Below are 26,611 nucleotides of genomic sequence, written 5' to 3' on the forward strand. Positions count from 1 at the left end.
CATGGTTGAACTAACCGGCATTTAAGAAGGGTGTATGGGGACTGGCACGGTTGAATTAATTGGCATTTAAGAAGGGTGTTTATCAGAGGCTTTATGCCTTCCTTTACGTCTCTTTTCAAAGGGGGCTGCGTTAACTTTGGAACCTGGGCACCTGGACGGAGTTTGACTACTACTGGGTCAGCTGTCTTGGCTCTTCCTGGTGTCCCATCAGCCCAAACGTCTGCTCTTATCTTTTGTAAAATTTCTTCAGGGACATCTGATGGAGTCTTGTCTCCCAATTGTAATGGTGCAGCTTGGAGGGTGAAATCTTGACCTGGAAGTACTTTGGTGTCTACTTTTTCTGCTGAGAAACCCACTTGGTCATTTAAATTTTTTAGTACCTCTGGTCCTGACAAGGGACTATGACATTCCGGCTCATACATAAAGCTGTACTTTATAGATGTTTTCTCTATGTGACATTGGAGCCTCTGTAGAAAAGGTTTCTGAGCAACTTTCCCAGATACACCATTGATGTATGTTGTCCTGGGGAAGAGGGGGCCGCATCTGTTTTGGGGACACTCCCGTTTCCAATGTCCTTCCTGTTTACAAAAGGCACATTGTTGAGGCCCAACAAACGGATGGCCTCTTCGGCTGGGTTTTGGAGGCCCCTGGGGCCGTCCCAGCGGCCGTCTGCTCCTTCCTGCCGATGCCCTGCTGGGCCTTGGTGGGTCACGGCTGAGCAGAGCAGCCCTCCTCGAGACGCACTGCTCCCGCTTTCCTCGAATGCGGAGTCGGCCTCTGAACACCTCAAGAGCAATCTCAAGCAACTGAGCCGTTGGCAAGCATGGTCCCTCTTCTAGTTGCTGTAGTTTTCTTCTTATATCTGGGGCACTCTGACTGATAAAGGTTAAATTGACCAGTCCCATGTTATTTGGGTGTTCGGGATCAATGTCAGTATATTTTCGGAAAGCCTCATGAAGCCTTTCAAGAAAGGGGTATGGGCCCTCCTCCTGCCCTTGCCTTACGTTCTGGACCCTCTTGAAGTTGTTTGCCCCCTTTTGCAGTCCAATCATTAAACAATCTTTATAATGATCCAGCCTCGCTTGATCTCCTGGATCACTGGGGTCCCATCCTGGTTCAGCTCCAGGAAGAGCCTGCTCTGCTGAAGTTCTGACTGGACTCTCTGGGTGTATCTCACGGAGCCTTTCAGCCTCCTGACGGGCCTTCTCTAATACGATGCTGCGCTCCTCTGCACTGAGGAGACTATTCAAGAGGACCTGTATCGTAGCCCAGTTAGGATGATAAACAGCAAAAATGCCTTTAAAGAGACGCTCCATCTTCCTGGGATCATCCTGATAAGATGGCATTTTAGCTCTATAATTAAATAAATCTACTCCTGATAAACCATGATGGATCTCTCCATGTGCTCTAGACTGGCCTCGGTCATCTAAGACAGCAGGGACCTCCCTGAACAGAAATCGCTTTGCCTGAGGTAGAGTGTTCCCTGGGCCAAACTGAGTACCCTGACGGGGACAGAGAAGCGAGACCGTGCCTTCGTGACCATCTGCTACGGCTGAGTACAGAGCCGGGCCAGCAGCCTGAGGAAGACTGGTAGACCCCTTGGCACTGCCTGCAGGAAGGCCAGCTTCACAAGGCAAGGGAGCCACCAGCGGTGTGGACGAAAGGGCTAGCACAAGAGCTGGCGAGGGAGGGGGCACCGAGGCAGGGGGCACCGAGGCAGGGGCCACCGAGGGAGGAGCTGCTGGAGGAGGCGCCGGGGGACGAGGTGCCGGGGGACAGGCTGCCGGAGGAGGCGCCGGGGGACAGGCTGCTGGAGGAGGCGCCAGAGGAGGCGCCGGGGGACAGGCTGCTGGAGGAGGCACCGGAGGAGGCGCCGGGGGACAGGCTGCCGGAGGAGGCACCGGAGGAGGCGCCGGGGGACAGGCTGCCGGAGGAGGCGCCGGGGGACGAGGCGCTGGGCGACGAGGTGCCGAGGGACAGGCTGCTGGAGGAGGCACTGAGGCAGCAGCAGGCCGTCGGGCTACTGCAACAGGTGGTGATGAAGGGACTAGGTCATCATTTGACCTTGACTCAGGTAAAAGAGACCTTTCCTGAGAGTCTTCCCTCTGACCCATCGTGATCGTGTTCTCATTAATTTCCTTATACCAATTTCTCCTCTGATATAAAGTCATAAATGATTGTACATACTGGATTTCTTCCCATTTTTTCTGTCTCTTACAAAACAAGTCCAATTGTAAAATAGTATTATAGTTCAAAGACCCATGCTGGGGCCACTTCTCCCCTGACTCCAGCTGATATGTGGGCCAGACGGTGTTACACAAGTAAAGCATCTTCTTCTTTTTCATCGGCTTAGAGCTAACCCTTGACCAACCTTGAAGAACACTTTTCAAGGGAGTGTCGTCAGGTACGCTGTTACCATTCCCCATTTTAGAAGGCTTGTTTTCTTCAGGATGACCACAGCAAAACGGCAGGATACAGATTCAGTAAAGTTTTTCTGTGACCATCCAATTTAACCCTACTAGCCAATTCCTAACAAATGAAACAATCAGACACTGACAAAGTTAAGGGCCTGGGACTCTAATCCGAACTTTTGAGTACCTCAGCGGCTGTAAGCGTTTTCATTTTTTTGGCCGGCTCCTGGGATCTTAGTTCCACGACGAGGAACTGAATCTTCGCTCTCCGCAGGCGCTGTACCCTTGTAGACAGCCTCCCTTAGAGTGGGACTCTAACCCATAGCCCTGATGCCGTCAATGGACAACTTACACAGAAGCGCGTTTTTACGAGGTTACTCACCCAAAAGATCCAGGAGCTGTCTCTCTCCCCAAAAATGAAAGGAGCGCGGAGGAGCCGGGAGCGCCTCTGCGGCCGGAAGCAGGAACCCGACAGCAGTCCCTAGACAAGTCGCGCTAGGTGTCCACGCAGGGTCTGCGGCGAGGACCTCCACCCAGCCCGGGGCTACAGGGCCTCAGCCAGACGACCGCACGGTCGTCTTTCGAGAAAAGAAAGAGCTTTGTTGCGAGGTCGACCAGCAAGGAGACAGGAAACTGGGCTGAACTCTGTCTCTCCGCGCCGCGGTTTGGGGCAAAATTGAAGGAGCTAGGGAAAATTCGAACTTGGCACAAGCTGATTGGCTAGTTTTCAAAGCAGTCCATATATGGTTAACGAGGTACCACGGCAGCCGGAAGCCGGAGTTTCCTCACTGCAGGACTTCTGGCTTCACCGGCTTAAGGGGTCCGATGGCGACCACTTCTACTGCGGCTCCCTGGACTGAAGAGTCTTGGTCATCCTGGAAACACGGGTTCCCGTCTTGCACATGCGCAGTGCTGTCTCTGTAAGCCCTCAAGGTTTGATTAAGTGAAGTCGCTCAGTCGTGTCCGACTCTTTGCGAGCCCCTGGACTGTACCCCACCAGGCTCCTCCGTCCATGGGATTTTCCAAGCAAGAATACTGGAGTGGATTGCCATTTCCTTCTCCAAGGTTTGGTTAATAAATAAGCCTATTTAAAGAGTCAAAACCAGTTTAAACTGGTCAGTGTTTTACTTCCTGCTTCATTCTTTGAGGTGTAAAAATGTTTTGAGAATTTTGAAAAAACATAATCTCCAGGTTATGAAAACTATAACTTAAAAAAGTAAATTGTTTGCCCTTAGAAAAGATAGTTCCGAAGAACACACTTCCCGTACTCAAGACGATGACTTCACAGGGACTCCCATTCAGTACACGTCGCCCTTAAGAAAAATGGCAACCTTCTGGTTTCTCTGCCCTCTCTCAAGATGGCTTCCCCGAGGCTCCTGGGCCTTGGACCGGAGCCTCTTCCGGCCTTGGCCGGGGGCGGGGTTCATTGAGCAAAGCCCTGCGTGCAGGCGCCCGCGACGGAGACGCGCTTCAGGGCGCAGGCGCACGGAGGGGTGGGGGGGAGGAGGGAAAGCGACGAGTAAGATGGAAGATGAGGAGGTCGCTGAAAGCTGGGAGGAGGCGGCCGACAGCGGGGTAAGGAGGAGCCGCCGCCCCGGGGCTGGGCCGGGCGGGACCTGGCGTGAGGGAAGCCTCCGGGGAGCGGGTCTGGGGATGGTTCTCCCCGAGGAAGTGCCCCACACGCCGGGCCAGGGATGAAGGAGAGGCCCCTGGCCCCCGAGCGCCGCGCAGGCCTCTTAAAGGGGCCGCGTTCCATTTCTCCTCCACCTCGGCCCGGTGCGCCTCCTTCCCCCGCTGCCCGCGGGCCCGACGTGCGCGCCGCCGGGGCGCCCCACCCGCCGCCCGGGGCCTCTCTGCCGGGCGCCCGCCGGCCCGCCCCGGGCTCCTCCGGGCCTTCCTCTCCCCGTCGGACCCCCACCCCCACCCCGCGCCCAGGGCACCATTTTAAAGTTCCTGCGCCCTGATGGGGCGCGACGCTCCGTGTGGGGAGGAGTGCGCGCTGCGGGGCGGCAGGCGGGGCCCGGAGAAGGGCGGGAGGAAACGCAGTCACTGCGGGACCCTCGGCTCTGCCGGGGCGCCCGCTGCTCCCTGCCGTCCGCCACGGTGGGCGAGTCAGGGTTTCTTTCCTCTTTCAGTTTGACTGGGAGCGCCCCGGCGGCAGCCCCTCTCCCGCGGGCGCGAGCCCCGGGGGACCTCGAGGAGTGGCCGCCGGGGGCAGGGGCGCGCTGCGGGAGGCAGCCGCTGCCCCGGCGCGGAGCGGGGATGGACCGTCCGGCTCCTCGCTTTGGGGGCTCTTGTTTGCCTCCACAAGCTGTGCGAAGATAGTTGATCGCAAGCTGGAGCAGCCAGTTCGACTTGGTTCGTGTTTAATTTGGCGTTTTCAGAGTGTGTGAGTCCGTGGTGACCCTGCTGAAGGTGTGAGGTCTTTGGGGGCTCGCGTGTTCGTATCTGTTCATGCCCCGGGAGCTCTGTGTATCCGGAATAGGGCGTGGAGAGCCGAGTGTGGCTCAGTCGCTCAGTTGTCCGACTCTTGCGACCCCAGGCTCCTCTGTCCATCGGATTCTCGAGGCAAGAACACTGGAGTGGGTTGCCATTTCCTCTCCAGGGGATCTTCCCGACCCAGGGATCGAACCCGGGTCTCCTGTGTTGCAGGCAGATTCTTTACCGACTGAGCTAGGAGGGAAGTCGGGGTAGAACGACAGGAGCCGGGCTCCCCCTCTCCCCAAGCTTTGAGGGTGCTTGTCAGCGCTTGAGGAGGCCGAGAACGGACCTCTCCCTTAGCATCCCCTTAATGTTGACCCTTTGGCCTTGAAGTTTCCCAGTGGTGGTTCAGCATCTCTCAGGGTGTTTGTTTCCCACTTAGCATAATTGAGGATTTGAAGAATTAACTCGTTCAGAAGGTATTGAGTACAATTCTTAGACCATCTTTTTCGAATTTTGACTTGAGTAAGGAGAGCAGTGAAAAGATTTTTTTGAGGAGCAGCAGCTGTCAGCCGGCCGGGTATTTGTTCGTTCAACAAGCAGTTTGGAGTGTCTGCTCTGTGCTAGACAGCGTGCTCAGCAGCGAGTTTGTGCCAGAGAATTCACAATCTCCCGGTAGAGGCGTTTACTGCCTACGGATGTGAGTGAATCATTCAGAACCCCTCCTTCTGCTCCCTGCGAAAGAGCTTGGCCTACAATTTGAATGTGACTCAAATGATAAGTTTCTTGAGAATCTTGTCCTTTCTTTGTTTTTTTTCCTCGCCTGTTTCAAAGGTACATGAGTTTCTCATGTTAAAGAAGAAAATGAACAAAAAATGAATGTAGGGTCCAGAAACTGAGGATTGCTTTAGTTTTTGAGAAGCTGTAGAGGGGTTAGAGATAAGCTAGCCCACTCTCAACGCTATAGCTGAACAGACCCCAGAGATGTCAAATCTAACTTGGACCTTTCTGGTGCTCATCCAGGATTCTTTGTACTAAACCCTTCATAAGTGCCAGGTAGAGAAATGGAGCCCAGCCTTGTCACACTGACATCGTGAGCAGTACTGCCACGATGCAAGTTCCTTTGTATAGCTTTTATTGGAACACCCTGTGGAGGTATTATCCTCTATAGGATAATAAGTAAGGAAACTGAGATGTAGGGAAACCTATCTGGTTCAAGGGCACATAGATAGTAATCCGGAAGCTGGGATGTGACCTGTCTGACTCCAAATCTGGACTCTTTCTCTCACATTCTGCTGCCTCCCACCTGGAGATCTATGGACAGTTTGGGAGTTGGGCATTGACTTTTATTTTTAATATGTTTGCTTTGGGCTTATACTTGAAGGCTCCCATGAATCCGATTCCCTTTGCGAATTTCATTGAGAGTCTTGTAAATGTGCACTTTTGAAGGAGGGGATGAGACCTGATGTCTGCATCATAGGGAAACTGACTGTACAGTGTTTCTCAGATGTAGCCAGCTGAGTATGTAAAAGCCTTAGCTTCAGGTTACCCTGTCTCTCAACTGTGATACGGTAATGAGAATTAAATTACACACACACACACACCTCCCCTTGCCAAAATAAAAACACTGGGATTGCGAGGCTAGCAAATGGGGGTTGACTCATTCTAAACGTGAGCATTTAAACTTTATGTAATCTAGAGTTCTAATCCTTGAAAGTAGAGGTTTTTGGTGATTCCTGTTCTCTGACACCACAAAGAATTTTGCCATCCTGCTAGAATTTCTTTCTTGTTTGTCAGGACATCTGAGGTCATTGTTTCTGGTTTTTTCAGAACACTCAGTATCAAGTCCTGTTGTGTCCTTTGGGGGAAGACTGACTGAGAAACATCTCCAATACCCTGTAAATAGACTGCTTTTTGCTTTCAGTTAGTATAGTGAACACTTACCTGAGATAAAGCTGTCCCTTGACCTATTCTCCCAAGGGGTTACAGCGTCAGAAAAGAGAAAAGACAGTTTAAAAAATACGACTTATATTCCGTCAGGGAAGTGATTCTTTAAAAATATACTGCCTTTGGGAGAAATAAAAATGTAGAATTGAGTTAATGTTGATTCAGACTCTAAGTTGTGTCCTTATCTTAAGCACATTTTGAGGACAAATAGTGCATTTTGTAACCTTCATAGAAGTGAAAGTGAAGACTCTTTGCAACCCCATGGACTGTAGCCTGCCAGGCTCCTCCTTCCATGGGATTTTCCAGGCAAGAGTACTGGAGTGGGGTGCCATTTCCTTCTCCATGTAATCTTCATATTTTCCCCCAAATCAGGTTAACAGCTTGCTCAATATGAAAAGAGCTCATGTTCCCAGGCTATAGCAAAGCAAGGTGTGTGCAGCAGAATTAGGATTTGACTGCACGGAAGTCGGAGACAAGTCTCACATCCACACCAGCTTGGTTGTTTAGATGGGAGGGTTTTTTGTTTTGTCTTGGCTGTGCCTCATGGCCTGTGGGGTCTTGGTTCCCCAAGCAGCGATTGAACCCCAGCCCTCCATGGTGAGAGCGCAGAGTCCCAGCCCCTGGACTGCCAGGGAATTCCCTAATGAGGAGTTTCTAAAGGGGAAAGGGAGGGGAAGCTGGTGGTTAATCATTCTGTTGTGATATTTCTTAATCATCATTCCAGGAACCAGGCCATCTGTGCCTCATACCCAGTGGTCTGTGACCTGGTGGTCCGGATGTGGAACCTGCAGAGGTCATCTTGTTTTGAAAATAACTTAGACTTGTGCATCAGTGATATTATCAGAGGTTACATTTTTAAGACATTACATTCTTAAGACATCTGGTACTGATTAATTATTACTGTGCAAGCATGGGATAGAAGTTAGAGAAAGAAAAGGGAGAAGGGAAAAAGTGTAAAAATAAAAACATTTCTAAAAGCTAGTTGATGGACGCAGGTTCATATTTCTGATTGTTTGATTGAAGCTTTATGTTCAGTTGTTTAGACACTCAAAAAAGACACAGTCTACTCCATCTTATTGGCAATGAGCTAGCCCAGTCCTGGGGGAAGGACGATGGTACATAAATGGGATTGAACTGGTAGTTAACATCAAGCTTTGGCAACCTTTCTCATTTCGTTGCCTCTCAGAAGTTGCCCTCTGAAGTCATGTAGCTAGTTGGAAGAAAGTGTATCTTAAGTTCAAGGATAGTGGTCTTCTGGACTAAGAATTTATGTTTACTTTCTACTCTCATTGAGCCAGTCATCTGAACATTAGCCCTTCAGCGATAGCATGTGGTATGTGAGTCTTGGTAAGGTGTCAGTGAGCATGGAATACTTGCTGTGTTCCAGGTCCCAGGCACAGTCCAGTGAGGAGGCAAGGAGGCAGCACTTTCTTTGGAAGAGGTATAGATGGGGTCCTGGGGCTGGGATCAGAGACAGTCTTGTAAGGAAGGTGACGCCCAAAGTAAGCTTCCAAGGCCCAGTTGAATTGAACACTGGCAAGTCTGGGAGGGCAGGTAGAGTGGGACCAGTGCACTCGGGCCGGGAGGCAGCGAGAGAAGAGCGTGCAGCGTTGGCAGAGCTGCAGGAGTTCCTCTGCTGGAGGGTGGGGCATTGGCAGGGCAGACGGGAAAGAGCCAAGGCCCGAGAGGTATGCAGGGGCCCGTCTGGAAGAGCCTCCTCTACACGGTTCTGGAGAGCTTGGACTTTGTCCGAAAGCAAAGCAGAGTGTTGGAGGCTCTTTCTTTTTTAGGAGAGGAGCGAGGTTTGTGCTTGTTGCTGCCGTGTGTGTGCTTTCTCTAGCTGCGGCGTGCAGGGGCTTCTTTCCCGTTGTGGAGCAAGGGCCTCTCTCGTTCTGGAGTGCGGGCCCAGTGGCTGCTGCGCACTGGCCTCGCTAGTTGCGCCGTGGGGGCTTAGTTGCCCCGCGGCGTGTGGGATCTTAGTTCCCTGACCAGGGATCGAACCCACGTCCCCTGCACTGGAAGATGTCTTCTTCAACACTGGGCCACCAGGAAAGTCCCCATAGTTAGATTTTAATTTAAAAGATGGGAGCTTTGATTTGCTTAGCTTTCTTTAGAGAAGAGACCATTCTCCCTGAAGCAGGGCTGCCTGCCTCACTTTGGGGTCTTCAGTGCTGCCTGGAATCGCTGTCATCGCAGAGGGTGTGCACTGGGTGTGGATAAGGGCAAATACTAGTTATTTGGGGGCTACCTGGTGCCGATTTCCTTCTGTCTGTGTTACAGTAAAGAAGGCATTTAAGATTTGCAGTATCAGAGAGCACAGACCCAGGCGTAGCGTGGCCGCAGGAGCCATTGCTGAGCTGTCTCTGCTCCTTATGGAAAGACTGAGCTCGCGGGACTGACGTCTTCAGAGGGCCTTTCTGTAAAGCGGTTGGCTAGTTGAGACATGATTGTGCTGAGCAGCCTGTGCCTGGGACTCTGGAAAAAAGATGTTCCACTGTGATTTCAGAGAAAGAATAGTGAGCTTTTCACTCGTAACTGCTCAGCGCTCCTCTTTGGGGCTGCATGGGGGTCTTGTTCCCAGTGTCCTCTGGGTGTACAAGAGAGCTGCCATGGTTGCTGTGGGTTGGAATTTGGAAAGTTGCTTTTCCTTCTGCGACAGGACAGAGCCGTGTGTCTTTCTAAAGCTTTGGTCAGGTCCTTCCAGAGAAGACGCGCTGTCGGTCTGGATCTGGTGGCGCCAGTCTGCTTGGAGCCAGCCCTCTTTCCCACTGTCCCCTCTGTGCTGCAGTGGCCCCACGGTTCGTGTCTGTTTAAGGCCATATCCGGTGGCCCCTTCACAAGCAGAGCGGGTTCTTTCCTGCGCACTTTCCACGGACACAGAAATTGTTTTCCTGTCACAATAGCTGCGGACTTGTTGGTTTCCTAGGAGATCAAGTTTAGCTATGTATATCTGTGGCCAAAATACAGAATGAAATTGGTTTTTCTTAAGTGGTTACTATAGAGATTGCTCTTCCCAACTGGTTTCCAAACTCTGCTCGCCTCCACCAAGCATCCTTCTCCTTACCACCCAGCTAAGCTCTGTGCAGGATAAAGATTAAAGCCAGCAGCCACAGAAGTTAGCAACAAATCCTAACAGTGGTCTCTGTGTACATAAAGGATCTTATCCCTGAGGGTAAGGCATTTAAAAATGTCCCTCACAGTAAGTCATCCTCTCCTCCACACCCAAAACTTTCCCTTACAAAATGAATACAGGAAGCAGTCTTTCCTTTCTAAAAGGAGTAGTGAACCTTGTTAAAATGCAGTTGAAATGGCATCTTCAGGGGTGTGATCCTTCGATGAGACTATGAGGACAGTTTTGACTAGAGTCTGAAAAGGTCAGGACTGGCATTGCTCTTCGTAGACCTTGAGAGCCACATGTCCAGCCCCTGTGCTCTGGCCTTCTTAGATTATAAGTGCATCTGTGACCCTCCAGCCGTCCGTTCTGTTGCTGCTGCTGAGTTGCGTGTCTCTGGTGAATGAGCAGAGCCTGTAAACCTGGGAACTCCCACAGCCACCTGGCAGGGCTCCTTCGGCAGCCTCCTGAGGGCGCGTCCCCTCTGTCTCCGTGAGCCAGTGGCCTGTGTGGGACAGGGGCGCCCGCGGGCGGCCCAGCTGAGGCTGCTGGCACCCTGCGCCTGCGCTTCAGGGCCTTGCTGGACGGTCTGTTTACCGTTGCTTCTTGGCAGAGAACTAACTAGTTGAATGCTTTCCGGCGCTCGGTTGCTGGTTCCTGTGCGGTTGTGTGTCTCTCGCCTGGGATTGACCTGCTTCTGTAGCCTGGATGATGAGCTCATGCGTTTTGTGTATCTGAGAAACTTGAGCTCAGTGCTCCAGAGCCAGAAAGACAGTGCTGCTGTTGGTTCTGATGCTAACAGCAGTGACTGTGAGATGCTGGTTGAAATCTTTTTTTTTCTTTTCTTTTTTTGAGCTGTGCTTCGATGCGTGTGGGTTCCCCGACCAGGGATTGAACCCAGGCCCTCAGCAGTGAAAGCATCAAGTCCTAACCACTAGACCACCAGGGAGTGCCTTGAAATCTTGATTATAAGTGGGAATAACTGTTTAACATCTGGCCAAGTGGAGAGAGAGGATGTGGAGGGGAAATGGAACAGCCCTGCGCTCTCGGGCCCCTGTATCCGCAGCTCACACTGATGGCCTCGGGTCACCTGTAGCCTGTGGACTGCTGGGGGCGCCCGTTGCGTTCTGCATGTTGGATCTGCATGCCTTTCCCTGGTCTGGCTTGCTCCCCACGGCCCCACCCTGTCGACCCCCCTCCTGTGCCCCTGTTGTCCTGCCTGTTCCGTTGGCTGCCCCCAAGCACTGTGCTTCCTGCCCCTGCTGGCCCTGATTCTGACTAACCTGTAGTGAAGGTGTCTTTGGGTGTCTGAATAAAACCTGGTGTCGGGGAGCAATAGAGACTTTGCTCCATCCCCCAAAGTCTGTAGGTCTGATATTTCCTTTGGGAGAGAAGCCTTGCTGTCTTCATTATTAAAAGGAACAAGAAAGGATAGGTTTCCCTGGGCAGTCAGTAACCCACTTTCTCCATCCGTGGCAGGACAGAAATCAGGAGGCTAGGCTAAGAGTTCAAGTGCCAGGTGTGATTTGGGGGCACGTCATACCTACCGTCAGTGATCAGTTCATCGGTAATCTAATGGGAAGTGTTGTTCTAGCCAACCTGAAGGCTGTAGTCAGAGAGTCTCAGAGCGCTCTGAGAGCAGTTTCAGAGAGGTGGGGGGCCAGGTGCCGCGTGTGTGCTGAGGGGGGTGTGGCTGGGCGCGCGGCTCCGTCAGCTGCTGCCTCTCTCGAGGGACAGGCGTCTTAGGGCTTAGTGCTTTTCTCAAGCATGGGGAGATGTGAGAAGCCGGCTCGGTAAACTTCTCTCCTGAAAATAGGTAGCTGTCTGAGGATCAGTTCTGCCCGTTTCCCCAGAGCACAGGGCCTCACCCTGACCCGCCTGCCTCCTTGCCAAGGGTGTGCCTGGCGGCATGGCTCCTGTAGGACAGGGCGGTGGGTGGCATTCCTCACTCAACAGTGCCTTTTGCTTTTGGTCTTAGTTCCAGCCAAGGTGTGGGAGGCATTTTATGACAGTTTGCCCGGAGTGCTTGGAATGCTCATCTCCAGGTCAGGTGAAGCTTTTGTTGATAGGCCATTGAATGTGCTCCTGGCCTCAGCCCTGTTAACAGTAACCAGAAACCTCTGGACTGCCCGGCTTACTAGTCTGTTACGGTGCAGGAAATGGTTCCCTCTAGTTGCTTCTCCCTACAGCTGGGGTCAGGCTATCACAGCCAGTATCCTTACGGAACGGTACCTTTGGTCAGCTGTTTCAGGTGACCTCATCGTCATTAATAGTGTTGAAGGGTCAGTCACGCATTTGGTAGTTTAAAAAATGATAATCTTATAAAATAGGTAGAATACAAGTAGCAAGGTCGTAAGTAAGTATTTAAGCTGAGAACTTCCATTAGGTGTGGCCCAGTATCTCCCCAGGTTGTCTGACCTGTTTGTTCTGCACCAGTCCCTGTGTTTTGGGAATCGATATATTGGCATAATACATAAAGTTCCCCAGAGATGTCTGTACCTGCGGGGCAAGTGGTGGGTCATTCTGACCCCTTCCACGATCGAGAAAGGAGCATTGTCTTCTGAGGAGTCACAGGCCTGATGCCGGCGGAAACAGGGATGTCCCTGGTCGAGCAGGCTCGCGGCCGCTGAGAAGGCCTGGTTCGTGCTTATGCAGATGGCGCAGTGCACGCTGGAGGGGGCGGGGAGACCTGCGGACAGGGGACGCTTCCGTTCAAATTTTTAGCTTGCCTTAAAATTTTTGTTTCATCACTCCCTTTCAGCTTTGTTTTCCTTGTGTGTAAAATTAGATTAGTAAAATCTACCTTGCCTAGTGATAAGAGTTAAATAAAGTTATCCCAGAGTAAAAAGATCATTCTGGGTGCTCTGCACAGACACACTGCAGGGGCAAGAACGGAAGCACGGAGAATAATCAGGATACTGCTCGGAACTGAGACTAGGATGGTCTCTGCAGCAGGAGCGCTCAGAAAATTCAGCACACGTTTTGAAAACAGAACCAGCGAGATCTGCTGGTGTGCATGTGAAGAGGCCTCAGAGGCGAGTCCAGAGTCTGGCCTGAGCCCTGGAAGACCGGACTTGTTGAAATGCGGTGGGAGGAGCAGGTTTGCGCGACGGGGTGAAACCAAGAGTTGGTTTTGGACACAGTAGGCTGAGGTACCTTTGGAAATCCAAGTGGGACTGTGTATGTGAGTGATTTTAAAGCTGTGGAAATAGATGAGGTCACTTAATAAGCCAACCTGGACACAGAAGGGGCAAACTCCCCAACCTCAAGGGATCGGGAGAGGAAGAGGAACCTATGTTATAGAAGAAATCAAATTCGAAGCGTGAGAGGGAACCACCGGGATCACAGTGTCTGGGAGGCTGAGTAAAGAAAATGGTTTATCCATTCTACTGATAAAAGCTTACTTCAGCTGTAAAAATGCCGCAGGGAAGGAGCACTGAGCAAGGTTTGGGATTCACCAGTAAGCTCAGCGGCAGTGCAGGGCGGTTTGGGAGGGACAGTTAAGTGCAGAGAGCTGAACTGAAGCGAGGTGGGGAGTGTCGCCCAGAGCAGGGTCTGAGCCGGACACTGAGCCCTGAGTGAGTGCTAGCTGCTTCGCGATTGCCTCAGGGCCGTTCGGGCACTCAGTCACTAGTTGCTGGCAGATGAAATGGACAGGAGGGATGCTTCTCATTCTAAGGTTAGGTCTAAAGCAGTGTTACCCAGCAGAAGTATCCTGCAGGCCACGGAGGTAACGTAAAATTTTCGGGAAGCCGTGTTTGAAAAGTATAAAGAAACACATGAGATTAATCTTTTTAATTCAATATATACAAACTAGTATCAAATCAACATATAAACAATATTGAAAATACATTAATGAGCTGCGTTACAGTTTTTTTCTTAACTGAGACTGGGAAGTCAGCTGTGTCTTTGGCACTTAAAGCACCTCTCGGTTTGGACCGGCCACGTGACAAGCGCGTCCCAGCCACATAGGACAGCACCCCTGCACACAGTGGCCCAGCTGGATCTGAGGCAGAGGAGAGCGTGCCCAAAGGGCTCCCTCCTTCTGGGCAGGCACACAGGGATCCGGAAAGCTCTGTTGAACTGGGGAAAGAAAGCAGGAAGTGGGTGTCCCTTCCAACCAAGTAGAAATCGTTTGGTGTTTACTGCCTGCTGCCCCAGAGCCCTTTCTGCTTTCTGGTGCCCCTGACTTCCTCCAGTTCATACCTTGCTGGCCCTAGGAGTTACTACTAATTTTCCGCAGTAGCTTTTTGAGCAGCATGAATACAAGCTGATAAGAACCGTTCTGGGTGCAGCTGAAGCAACCGCAGATGACTTTCTAAGCCTGATCTAAGGGTAGAGAGAGGGGCCCATTATCGGATGCCTTTCCAGACTTGAACGTCTCTGTTGAAGAAGCCCTTTTTCCTTTCCCCCTGCTCTCCCTGCCGCTCTGCCTCCCCACGCGGCTTTGTGCGGCTCTCCCGGGCTGCATCTCTCTCTCCCGACGGTGTGTGTGTGCCTCCTGCTGCAGCCGCGGGGCTGCTCTGCCTCTGCCTGGCGGGGCCCCCGCCAGAGGTGCTGCCTCACTTGCCTCGGCCCCCAGCTGCTAGTGCGTCTCCTGCTTGGCAGGTTGTAGGCTTTCCATAAGTGCTTGTCTCCAGCTATTTTTTTTTTTAATCACAGTGAAGCAAAAGGAAAATGGCCTTGAGATACATCAACAAAGCATAGATTTCCTTAGGGAGGGAGCTTTAGACTTTATCCTGTGCCCTGCAGTGACCCACATAATTAAAGTGGAGTGTCTTTCCTTGCTGTGGGAGTAACAGGAAGGAGGAATGCCTGGTGGGAAATGGAACCTTCAAACAGACCAACCTGAGTCTGTGTTAAAGAGGCAGCTGACGGCTTCACTGCGCCCCACAGCTCTTGCCTCTCAACTTCTGAATTCTGCCTTTTGCTCTTTCTGATGTACGCAGTTGTGTTTGCTCAGGAGTTATTGAACCTGACAGGGATCCTGAAGCATGGCTGTAAAGTCAGACCTGGGGGAGGCGACTGTGGGTGCCCTCCTTCCTGGAGTGAGCAGGCAGAGGCATTGGAGACGGCCAGCCCCCTGGGGCAGGACCGGGTCACCGCCATGCCAGTGATGTGGAGGGAAAAGGCAGGGATGAAGCGCCGTTACTGAAGTTGATATGAAGGTTGTTGGGAAAAGCTTTTGTGAATTGCACATCTGGACTGGAAATAGCCAGGGGTGTGCTTTAAGAGTTACGGAGACCTTTTTATCTGGCTTTAGACCAGAGTTTGCTGGTTCCACCCATGAAACCAGTCCATCCTAAAGGAAATCAACCCTGAATGTTCATTGGAAGGACTGATGCCGAAGCTCCAATCCTTTGGCCACCTGATGCAAAGAGCTGACTCTTTGGGAAAGACCCTGATGCTGGGAAAGACTGAAGGCAGGAGGAGAAGGGGACGACAGAGGAGGAGATGGTTGGCTGGCATCACCAACTCGATGCACATGGGTTTGAGCAAAGTCTGGGGGACAGTGGAAGACACAGAGGCTGACGTGCTGCAGTCCACGGGGTCGGACACAACTTAGCGACTGAGCAGCAGCTGCCCGCGAGTTATTTTGTTTTCTTCCTAAATGCAGTTGAGGCCCTCAAGGGAGGAGCCAGACTCCCCTCGGTGTGTGGTGTGGAGACACAGGTGCCTTGCTGGGGAGACTGTCCCCAGGAGGCCCTGGCAGAGGCGGTCTGCTCACCGGGTGCTGGGCGCTGTCATCCTGCCGGCGCCTAGAGAGGCTGGCCCGGGTGGGCCCTGCCGGCTGCCCTGCGAGTCCAGGGGCCAGAGCGCACTGGGAGGTGGGCTCACCGTTCACTCCTTGATGGCATTTTCTCCCGACTTTTCATCACGACCGGTCAGGCTCTGTTTCTCAGAGGAATGCTGTCTCTTCAGATCCCATTCCCCAGGGTCTCCCTGCAGGTATGTGGCTCCCAATTTGGGAGAGCTGGACTGCGTGAGCCTGTGGGGCATAGCGGTTCAGAGGGAGCCCAAGATCGGTCGTTTCGCCTTGAATTTGAGAGGAGAATCAGAAAATACCAACTTCTGAAATGGCAACTGACAGAGACACTTTGTGCTCAAAAAGTCCCTTAGAGCGTAACTAGGCTGATGAAAAGATGGTGCTTCCGGAGTCAGAGCCAGGACCTCTCAGACCTCCATTCGGTAACAAGATTCTTGGCAGTTGTGTCGGCTGCCTGGTGACCGGAGGGTCTGGGTTGGCTTCGCCTTCCCTAGATGGAGCGGTGAAGTCTGTGTTTGGCCAGTGCGGCTGTAACGGTGCCATCCTGCACTCTGCTCCACGGCCCGAGGAGTCTGTGTCTCTCGTCTGCCTTTGTCCTCCCCTCTTCCCTCCTCGCGTTGCTCTTTTCTCCCTCGTGTGCCTCTGTGCTACGGAGCGCTGCTCTCCCTGTCGTCTGCCTGCCGTGCACACATGTGCTGGCCCTCTGTTCCGTTGGAAGGTTCTGGCTGGGTCTCAGTTGAGACTGGTCACGGTGTCGCCTTCCGCTCCTGTGCATCCGCCCGCAGCTTCTGCTGGAGGTTCACTCGAGCACCTTCATCGCGAGATTAAGGGCCTCAGCAGCCAGTGGGGCTGTGCGTCTTTCTCGGGTGCGTTGAACTTGCAGACCCTGACGTCTCATTGCACCCGTCTTGTGGCGGCGACCTCCCTTCTGTCTCTCCTGAGGAGCAGCCTGTCCAGGAGCACCTTGCTGCCCCCGGTGGTTCTTCGTTGCTCCCCGGCCCTAGGCTGCTTGCTTTCTGGTTTGCGTGTTCTCGCAGACCAGGCAGCGTGGCCCTCCTCTGGCAGAGGTGTAGCTCCACACGTGAAGCGCCGCCTACGCTTGGTGACGGCAGACCTGTTGCTTAGGAGTTTGACCCAGAGAGAGGAGACCCAGCATCATCTTCTGGAGTCTGTTCAGTGCTACTCGAGAGGAAATAGAAAGCTTTTCCAGAAGGAGGAGCCGTGGGAACTAGAGCTCCCCTTGCCCGTGATCTCTTCTGCCCTCACACTTGCCTTGGGCCCCAGTGGGCCCTCCTCTCTGAGTCGAGTTCCAGTGCTGAGCTTATGGGTTTCTTCACTAGCCATGGAGGTTGGGCCTCTCCCACAGGAGGCTTGACCTTGGGCCGGGCCTGTGTGCATCCCTGTGGAAGAGGAAGGTGCCCTTAGCTGGCTGGATGCTTTGTGGGGGCCCACAGCAGGCGCTTCCCCAGGCCTTCTGCAACCGATGGATTCCCTTTGGCTGTTGCCTCTGGAGGAGACTGGCGTTCTCCTTGTAGTGTGCCCTGTAGGAGAGTGTCCGCTGGGTCCAGCTCCTCAGAGCCGGGGTCGGAGAGTGCGTTGATTGCAAGGGCGTGTCCAAGGAGAGAATGGACTCCTGACCCTGGACAGACGCCAGCAGGAGACGCGGGGCCGCCGGCAGAGCACCCGCCTCCTGCGCACGGCCCTGGGCGCGCCAGGCTGCAGCCGGCCAGCCGAGGCGGCCGGGACCCGCTTTCCACCAGGGCTGTCGGCGTCAGAACCCGTCCTCCTCACTGCCGGCCGAGGGGGTGCGGGGGCAGAGTAGGATCCGGGGGAGGGAGGAAGCGGGGCTCGGTGTCCGCCAGCTTTCCCAGGGGCTTGAGCGGCGTGTGGGCGGCAGCATGCGGCGGGCCTCCAGAGGCCTTAGTTCTGGGGCTGCGCTGCGACCGTGGGGCAGCTCTGTAGCCTCTCTGAGCACCTTCCCCTCATCTGACGCAGAGAGAGAAAAGCCGCTTTGGCTCACACGGGGTTGGTGTCACCGGAAACGGGGTTGGGGGAGGTGCACTGACCGTCGTGCCCCTCTTGAAGGGCTCTCCTCCTCCACCCTCTGTTCCCCAGCTTCCCTCGGGCCCTGGAGGACGAAGGGAGCCGCGCCCTCCTGAGAGGAAGCCTGCATGGGCGCGCTCAGAGTCGGTCACCGTCTTGTGTATTTCCCATAGTGCTTTTAAAAACCTGCTAACCCATTATTAGGTCCATTTGCCTGTATTTGGTCCTCAGAGTCCCTGGAATGAAGTTTACAAATGTAGAGCTTTCGCATCACGCTGGAGCAGCAGCTTCAGGCCCCGGGCCGTGGCTGCCTGTCTGTGGGCCATGTGCTCCCGGGCCCCTCGGAGCCCCCTCCCCTCGCCACTGTGCTCCCTTCAGAGGGATTTTGGGTGCTTGCCCGCCTCTGGAGGCATTTGATCTGACCCGTTTGAAGACATCTAAATCCCACGGATGTAAAACCTTGCATTTATGATGGAGGAACTTGAATAGGAAGTCTCATTTTCAGATTGTAGCAAAATGACACAAACTTTGAAACTACAAGTTATTTGTGAAAAGCCCTTAAAAGTTGATGGGCATTAGTCTAACATGAAACATACTGTTTACTCAGGCAGTAATACTGTCATTAATCCTGAAGTTTAGAAGAATCTCATTACCGAGGGTGCTGTGGGCATAGATTTTCTTTGAGCGCATGTCTGTGTGTTCACAGAAAACATCTAGCTCGTTCTCTCAACCCTCCATGCACCATGTCTGTTCAGCATTAGACACCCATTGGGCACCAGGTTGTGTTCCAAGCTTGAGTGAGGTTTGATTTTTGTGGCTTCCTACCCCGTCCAGAGATTTGGAGGTGCCCTCAGAATACAAGTTGTTATGCTTGCCTAAATATAGTTTGGAGAAGGCAATGGCACCCCACTCCAGTGCTCTTGCCTGGAAAATCCCATGGACAGAGGAGCCTGGTGGGCTGCAGTCCATGGGGTTGCAAAGAGTTGGACACGACTGAGCGACTTCACTTTCACTCTTCACTTTCATGCATTGGAGAAGGAAATGGCAACCCACTCCAGTGTTCTTGCCTGGAGAATCCCAGGGACGGGGGAGCCTGGTGGGCTGCCGTCTATGGGGTCGCGCAGAGTTGGACACGACTGAAGCGACTTCGCAGCAGCAGCAAATATATATAGTTTGCGGCTTTCATAAAAATAAAACATGTTAAACACAACTCAGCATCAGTCATATCAGTGTCAGATTCAGTTTAGATTCAGCTTCGTATCATTAGGCTAGCTTCATACTGTTTCCAGGAAACAAAAATAAGGGCGTGAAAGGAAGTAAAAGACGGAGGGGGGATATATTCCAGGTGATACAAAACTGGAGTAGCTTTATGGGTGTGAGATCATAGACTTTAAGTAGAGGTTGTCACTTACAGTGGTAAGCTTTAATGTACTAAAAGGAATAATTATTGATTCTTTTAGTCTATAGATCAAACAAATCAATAAGATTGTAGAAGATTTGAACAGAACAGCTAATCAGCTTGAACTGTAGCCATCAACTATATTTCAGGACATAATTTGTGAAAACTAGCTCTGGGCTCTGAAGTTTTTGAAAAAAATATTTCAAAACCTTTTCGGTAAGGCCATCGTTCTTAACATTTCCGAGTACTAGAGTCCTTTGAAAACCCACCCACCTCACTAGGCCAGGGTTTCTCAGCCTTTTCACTGCTGACCTTTGGGGCTAGATGATTCTTTGCTGCGAGGCTGTTCTGTGCACTGTAGGATTTTAGTGGGATCCTGGTGGGCATTTTAGCCCACCGGATGCCAGCACACCTCCCATCCAGTAATGACACCTGAAAAATGTACCAAAGTCACCCCAGGTTGAGAACCAGTACTTAACTTTGCATATGATTGCGCCCCTCTCCGGTAGCTAGATGGTCTCGCCCTCCCTGAACACGGTTGACTGGGCCGTGTTTTAAGAGCACGCGGGGGACGGCTGAGGAGCCCGGAGCCTGGGCTGTGCCGGGCTGCGCTTTCCTGTCCCGCACGTGCAGCCTCGCTCTCCAGGCTCTGGAGCAGCCTGAGCCTCCTGCTGCGGAGGCTCGGAGGGCGCCGACGCCCATCCGGCTGCACAGGCACTCAGCTTCTCTTCTGTTCCAGGCCTCTTGCTAGGTGCTAGTCTCAGAGTTCTAGTCCATACATGTAAAAAAAAAAAAAAAAGAAAATTGATTGTAAAATATGTGATCCGCGGCTCATGAAGGGAGAGCGTGTGTCTGAGGAACAGGTGATGACCTGTATGGGGACAGAGACCTGAGAGAGGAGAGGCAGCCGCTCAAGCTGTGGGAGCTTCCCAGGGGGCCGAGACTGGAGGCAGGCTCACCACACGCCGGGCTGCGGGGCGGGCCAGCTTGGTTTTGCTGTGGTTGGTGTGACAGGAACAGGAGCTGAAGGCGTGTGTGCAGGAGGCTTGTGTAGGGCTTGGACCGGACCGGCGATCAGTTGAAGCGTCTTCAGTGGGGACATGACCCAGGCAGGCTCACGTATGGAGAGTTGATGTGAGTGGCTCTTTGAAGGACAGGTTGGCAGCCAGGAGACTGGTTGGAGGCCGTGCAGAGACCCCAGTTGAAGGATGAGGTCTAGAACTCTCAACGCAGCCTCAGGCATGGAGGGGGACAAACCTGCAAGGAGTCAGGGCCCCACGCCCCAGAGGCTCGTGAAGGGAGGGCTGCACCCCCGACTTCTAAGGACACACTGTCGTCCCTGGTCACAGAGGACGCTGCCCTTAGCTCTGAAAATAAAGACGTAAGTTTTTATTTGAGAGAGATTTTTTCCACCTTTTATATACATTTTTTTCCTCTAGGAAATAGACAGACGGTTGGAAAAAAAACTGAAGATCACACGAAAGGAGAGGTAAGGCTGCTGTCTGCTCCGAGGCTCGGGCTCTGCCGGGAGCGCCGGGCAGTCAGTGGCGCCTCCAGCCGGCCGTTAGGTGTGGCAGGCCAGGCTCGCGGGCAGCGAGCGCTCCCTTTAGGGTCGGACACGGTGGCTGTGGGAGTGAGGCTGCAGGGGTCGCCTGCGTGCTGCGTTAGTGGCCCGGGAGAGGCAGTCTGCAGAGAGGGGGTGGTGCCAGGCCCGGGCTGGGCGCGGAGGCTGACTGAGGTGTGGGCACGCTGCCTCCTGGGCGCCACTTTCCTTCTCTGTGACACAAGGGGGTCAGGCAGGCCAGTCCCCTGGGCCCTGCACGACTGGTGGCTCAGGGCATCACGAGGGGATCGGGAAGAAAAGGTTCTCGGGAGTTCTTCAAGACCTTTAAGGATTGCTTTGCCCCACTCGGGCAGCAGAGGGGGGTTTGCGGAGCAGGTGCAGGTTGGTGGCGCGGTCTGTCTTGGCCCTGCTGACCTGTCAGCGCCCCGCGGGGAGGAGGAGAGGCCTCTGTGGGCTTGCCTAGTTGTCCCCGGGGGCTGGGGGGGGGGCCTGCCCACCCACTGGCTTCCTGGCTCCCCGTCTGTCTGCGCGCCTGGTCCCAGCGCCCTGGCCACCCGCCCTGGTCCCCCCAGACCCGCTCCAGGCCCCGCGGCGGCAGACCCCACCCCCGTCCCGACCCCTCCTGAGAACAGGACCCTGAAAGCAGGCCCCTGGGGCTGTCGGTTCTGAGGAGGAGCTAGGTGACCGCTTGGGGAGGGTCTTCGTGGCCCTTCCCGCCTGGTCCCTCGCTCTCCACTGTCCCTGCTGCCCTCCCCGCCCTTGTGTGCACACGCCCGCCGTGCACCCCCAGCCATGGACAGTGCTTTTCCTTGGAGCGCTGCCAGGCGCCGTCTGCATCGTCCTGACCGCAACCCCGCCGCATCCAGCAGACGGAGAGCCCTGCTGCGGGGGCGGGAGGGGCTCTGCTCGGGGGCTCTTCCGAAGGGGCCGCCAGCGTCCGGGAGGCCCAGGCCCCTCAGCAGAGGGCCGGGCTGTGTGGCCAGTCCCGCCTGGATGCCGGTCAGGGCGGCGGGGCCGGCCCCCTGGAGCCCGGGTTTGAGCCCATGTTGGGACCTTGACGGGGAAGGAATGCTTTGCCGACCCCCAAGCTAAGGGGCTCCCACCTACCAGCCTGTTACATTCTGGTCTGCGTAGGGAAGCTGGGGTTTCTAACTGAGGCCAATGGATTCTGGACAAGAGATGTTTTGCCACAGGGGCCAAACTGTGGTGGTTGTGACTGTGATGAACACGAGGAGAGAAGTCTCAGAGTGAGCTGGTGTTCCCGCCCCCCCTCGCCTGGGGTTGGGGAGCAGACCTGGGGCTGTGTGAGCTTAATAGGCAAGCTTGCGCTTTGGCGAAACCCTTCATGAGTGAGAAGTTCAGTGTCTGGTCAGAGGCCAGAGACTAATGCCTAGGCTTGGGCGGGGGAGTGGTGGTGAGGCGGGGCCCGCTGGGGCCTCCTCATTGCGGACAGGACTTCTGAGGCGGTGTTTGCTCTTCGTCAGCAGGAAATCCAAATCTCCTCCCAAAGTGCCCATTGTGATTCAGGACGATAGCCTTCCCACGGGGCCCCCTCCGCAGATCCGCATCCTCAAGAGGCCCACCAGCAACGGCGTGCTCAGCGGCCCCAGCGCCGCCAGCAGGCCGGCCCTCCCGGTCAAGTCCCTGGCGCAGCGGGAGGCGGAGTACGCGGAGGCCCGGAAGCGGATCCTGGGCAGCGCCAGCCCCGAGGAGGAGCCGGAGAAGCCCATCCTCGACCGGTGAGTGTGGCCGCCGCGCCCCCGGGGGAGGAGCGCGGCCTGCGGGGCGGGGCTGGACGGCGCGCCGCGCAGGGGCTACAGCGCGGACTCGAATCGCGTTGGCCGGCTTTGAGTGCACCTCTGCCGTTCCTTCTGCTTAGCTTAGACCTGCCTAACCCTCTGTCTTCATCGCCTCATCCAAGAAACGGGAGGATGATCGCCTGCCTCATCCATTTACTGTACAATTAAATGGCAGGTAGTTGCGGATGTCATCTTCTGGGTCTCATGTGGCCCGCTCTGATGCTTTTGTGGATTTTCTAAGTTCTTTTCTTATTCATGGCATTTTTGCCTCTGCAGCTGTCACCTCCCCGTAAAGCAGTATCTGTTAAAGCATCCTCTTTCTAACTACGAGAGGCCTCTTTTGGAGGGAGGGGTATTCTGAGGCTTGGAGTACTAACCTGTACCGTGCCTTCATGATTTTGATGGACTCCCGTTCTCTCTCCTCTAAGCCCTCATTTGGCAAAGTAGCAGAAGTCCATCCTTTTCCAGTTCTTCAGTCCTACGAGTTAGCCATTAGCCCCGTGATTTGGAGAGGAGCGGAGGAGCGGCAGGGCGGGGTCACTGCTGAGCCTTGGTCAGAGGTCTTAGCCTCAGCCCGGCCTCTGGGGAGCCTGGCCCCCGAAGGTCTGTGGGACACGTGCTCTCCGTGGTCACCGTCGCTGCCCCTGGACAGCAGGGGCCCCGGGGCACTCCCCCCGCCTCCAGAGTGCTGCGGGCACTAGCGCTCAGGGACCCCCTGCCCCACCTGCTCTCGGAGGCTTCCCAGCTTGCAGGTGCGCTGAGTCTGCTCGTGAGAGAAGCAGACCCAGGGGGCCAGAGTCGGCCGGGAGCCACTGGCCTCCACCCCAGATGCAGGAGTTGACTTTAAGATCTGGGGGCCTCTCCTTTGCCCTTTCTCAGGCCTCCCTCTGGTCTTTTTCCTTCAGGCCAACCCGGATCTCCCAGCCGGAAGACAGCCGGCAGCCCAACAATGTGATCAGACAGCCTCTGGGTCCTGATGGGTCCCAAGGCTTCAAACAGCGCAGATAAGCGCGGGCTGCTGAGGATGCCGCCACCCGCCCCGGGCCGCGCTGCCGGGGCAGACCGCTGGGCTCGAGCAGAGGGAGCGACCGACTGACTTGCACTGTGATCCCCTTCTTTGCTCTGCCCACTGTGACCTTGACCCCCATGCACTGTGACCTCCCTTCCCCTTCTTCCCACTGCGATTGGCGTGTCTGCAGGGGCTGTCCCCAGTCAATGGAAAGGGAAAGGGTGGGGGTTAGAGGAGGGTTGGGCCCCCCCCCAGGGACTCAGTAGAGAGTCAGGCAGTGCCCCTTGGCCACTTGGGGCAAAGCCAGTGCCAGCAATAACAGTTTATCATGCTCATTGATTTGGGATAACAAAACGCAGATAAGAACTCCCGTCCACCACCCTCAAGTGCGTGTCTTCATCACTTAAAAGCAGGTTCCATGGGAAAATATCCTTTCTTTTTTTTTTTTTTCTTTCCTTCCTATTTTTGTTTGTTTATACAAATATTTGATTTGCAACAAAAAAAAAGTGCATGGGAGAGGTTTTAGCAGTTTAATGAATTTTTAATTGAGAAAGGGTAGTTTGGTAGTCTACTTAAAAGTGTTTCTGGGAAATTCACTAGAAACATTAACCAATAGGACTTTGGTGAGCTTAGCTTCTGTGTTCCTACTGCCGCCCAGATGGGGCTGGGCTCTGCAGCCCCCAGGACAGATGAGCACCCATGCCTATACCTCCCTCCCCCAGCTACGGCCCAGGGCCTCTGCGCCCTGCCTGCAGACTGGGCTAGCTCTGTAGGCTCAGAGAGCCTGGGGAGGGTGCCAGCCCCTCACCTCTAGTATTTTGGGAGATGGAGAAAGTGAATAGACTTCCCCTTCCAAAACCCCTCAGGGTGGCTCCCTGCCGCCAGGCTGGCTGCTTCTGGAAGGTGGCGGGGGTGAGGCCGCGCTCCTGGCATTAGGAGAAGGGCTGCGAGACTTGCTCAGTGTCTCGCTGTCAGCACAAGGGAAGCCCAGAGACAGTCTGACTCCAGGACGCTGAGCCTCCTACTGAGTGTGGGTAGAACATAGGTGGACTTTCCCGCTCCGGCAAGACTTAGAACTAACTCTCACGTGTCTGTGGGGTGCCATCACTGTTGATGGCATCGGCGTGGTAACTGTACCCAGGACATTTCCCTTGTGAAATCACTACCTTAGGAGCAAACCATTCTGAGTACGTTTGGGGAAAAACAAGCTGTGCATTGCCAAGGTTGGTAATCACAGACTGGTTCCCCCTGCGCCTTGGCTGCCCTCCAACCCTTTTTCCAGAGCAAGGGCCTGGAATGCAGGCAGTTTTCCCTTAAAGGCTGGAGACTGGCTTTGGCTCTTTGAGATGGAAGAGGCTTAGGGCTCCACCCAGAGCAGCTGTGTGCGTACCATCTGGCTCCTCTCAGGCTCTCTGATCTCTCCCGTTGCACTGCGCCTTGCGTCCCTCAGCCAGCCAGGCAGCCTGCTCCGCAGAGGAGTTTTGGAGCTGTGCTGTGCCGTCTGTGGTTGGGGCAGCTTGCGCTGGCCACGGTGGCAGGCCAGGTCTCTCAGGCTTGCTCCCGCCTTTGGTTGGCCTGCCCTCACCTCACCCCGTGGGGGTGTCAGCGGGGCCCAGCAAGCCTTGGCCCGTTGCGTCTGCCCCTTAGGAGCAGAGGTTGGCTGTCAGCCGAGTCAGCAGCTAGTGAACAGCACAGGCTTACCTCTGAGTGAAGCCCAGAAGCGGTGTGTGCGCATGGCTGGACGCAGCTTCAGTGAGAGCCTGCCGGGTGCTGAGTGCCGCCACAGGCTGTCCGCAGGGCGCACAGGGGGAGGCTGCTGTCTCCATGGCCCCGCGGCCCTGGCCAGGGTTCCGGGCCTGAGACGGACAGTGCCCACCCCTCACGTGGCAGTGATGTCTGGCCCAAGACGAGACTGTCCTTCTCAGCTGGAGAAGGCCCAGGGGTCGGCAGGTGGGAAGGCCAGAGGTGCTGAGGGCCCACCGTTGGGACCAGCTGCCCTCACTCCCCCCTCGGCGGGGGCCCCAGGAGGCCGGCTGGCGGGTGTCTGGATCGAGGAGGTTGTGGGGACTGCCGCTCCCGCCTCCCTCCGGCCAAAGATGGGCTCTGCCCGCCGCGTGCCTGCCCCCACCCACCAGCAGTCTACCCTGGCTCCCCAGACGGAGAGGTGACAGGCAAAAGTTTGAAAAGAAATGAAACAGGAAACTCTTGTGTTGGGGGGAGGTGGGCAGGGAGATGGGAGAACGGTTTGGATTTTGTGTGTGTGTTTGTGGGGGGTTTTTTTGTAGCTGTCTGTAACTTTCCTTAAGTGCTTTTTTTTTTTTTTTTAAAGTAAGCTGCAGGCTTTGGCTTGGAAAACCCCAGGGAGGGTGAGGGGGGCAGAAACCTGAGGCTGCTGCCCCTTTCTGCCTCCGTGGTTCTGTCCCCTTCCCCAGCTCCTCCCTGACCCCCGAGCCAGGCCTCAGACCTCCCAGCTAACCGCTTCCCATGAGCCACTACTCTGACGTCAGCCTATAACCAAAGGAGCTGGGGGTCTGGGCCTGGTGACCCACCCTTCTCCACCCACTCAGTCAGGGTGCTCCCCACCTGCAGGCAGGAGGCAACACCCGATCTGCTCCCCTCAGCCCTTCCAGGGCCCCCGCCCCGCCCTGCCCAGCCCCGCCATCCCCTGCTCGCCCCGCCTGGGGACGCTCTGCTCAGGGACGGGCCGGCAGGGCCACCCCAGCCTCCCCGGTAGGCAGAGACTCTGGAAGCCTCCGGGGTCCTGTTTTCGGCCATGTGGCCCCCGGGGTGCATGCAGGCCCCTCGGGCGTCTGAACAGGGGGGCCCAGGAGGGAGCCTGTCCCCTGCCGTCCTGCTCTGCTGGTCCGGCGGGCATGCCCACCCCACCCGCACTGCGGGCTCCTGAGTTGGCAGATGAGGCATTTTATAAATTGTATTTTAAATACATGTTTTAAACTTGTCAAAGCCGTGTCTTCATTTCGGTCTCTGCCCTTCTCACCTTTGCTGCAGCTGCGTTTCACTGCTGGGGGCGCTCTGTGCTCAGTCCCAGGGAGGGGTGCTCTGGGGACAGGACTGGGGTGGCCGAGCACCCACGCCCGTCAACTCCCAGGGAAGGAGACCCCTGGGTCTCAGCCCCCAG

The 26,611-nt window shown here is 54.9% G+C and overlaps 2 protein-coding genes across 5 annotated transcripts in view; one reads left to right on the plus strand and one right to left on the minus strand.

Moving 5' to 3' along the window:
• The window catches only part of FBXO42 (F-box protein 42), a 127,936-nt gene extending 124,654 nt beyond the window's left edge, over positions 1 to 3,282 (minus strand). The window contains exon 1 of the mRNA XM_040229383.1: positions 2,794 to 3,282. The gene's annotated coding sequence lies outside the window, so the exon portion shown is untranslated. The remainder of the gene's footprint in view (positions 1 to 2,793) is intronic.
• Positions 3,283 to 3,890: 608 nt separating this feature from the next.
• Positions 3,891 to 26,436, plus strand: SZRD1 (SUZ RNA binding domain containing 1). 4 transcript variants are annotated; one of them, XM_040229386.1, is made up of 4 exons: positions 3,891 to 3,986; positions 20,540 to 20,589; positions 22,149 to 22,403; positions 23,369 to 26,436. In XM_040229386.1, exons 1-4 carry the CDS (start codon positions 3,936 to 3,938, stop codon positions 23,469 to 23,471), a joined length of 459 nt encoding a protein of 152 aa, XP_040085320.1. In that variant the 5' UTR covers positions 3,891 to 3,935; the 3' UTR covers positions 23,472 to 26,436. The 4 variants fall into 4 exon arrangements, with proteins under 4 accessions (XP_040085320.1, XP_040085321.1, XP_040085324.1 ...); XM_040229387.1 differs by having other exon boundaries at positions 22,152 to 22,403; XM_040229390.1 differs by lacking the exon at positions 20,540 to 20,589.
• Positions 26,437 to 26,611: the final 175 nt, after the last annotated feature.

This window comes from Oryx dammah, unplaced genomic scaffold (assembly GCF_014754425.2).
Source record: "Oryx dammah isolate SB20612 unplaced genomic scaffold, SCBI_Odam_1.1 HiC_scaffold_27, whole genome shotgun sequence".
NCBI classification, from domain to species: domain Eukaryota; kingdom Metazoa; phylum Chordata; class Mammalia; order Artiodactyla; family Bovidae; genus Oryx; species Oryx dammah.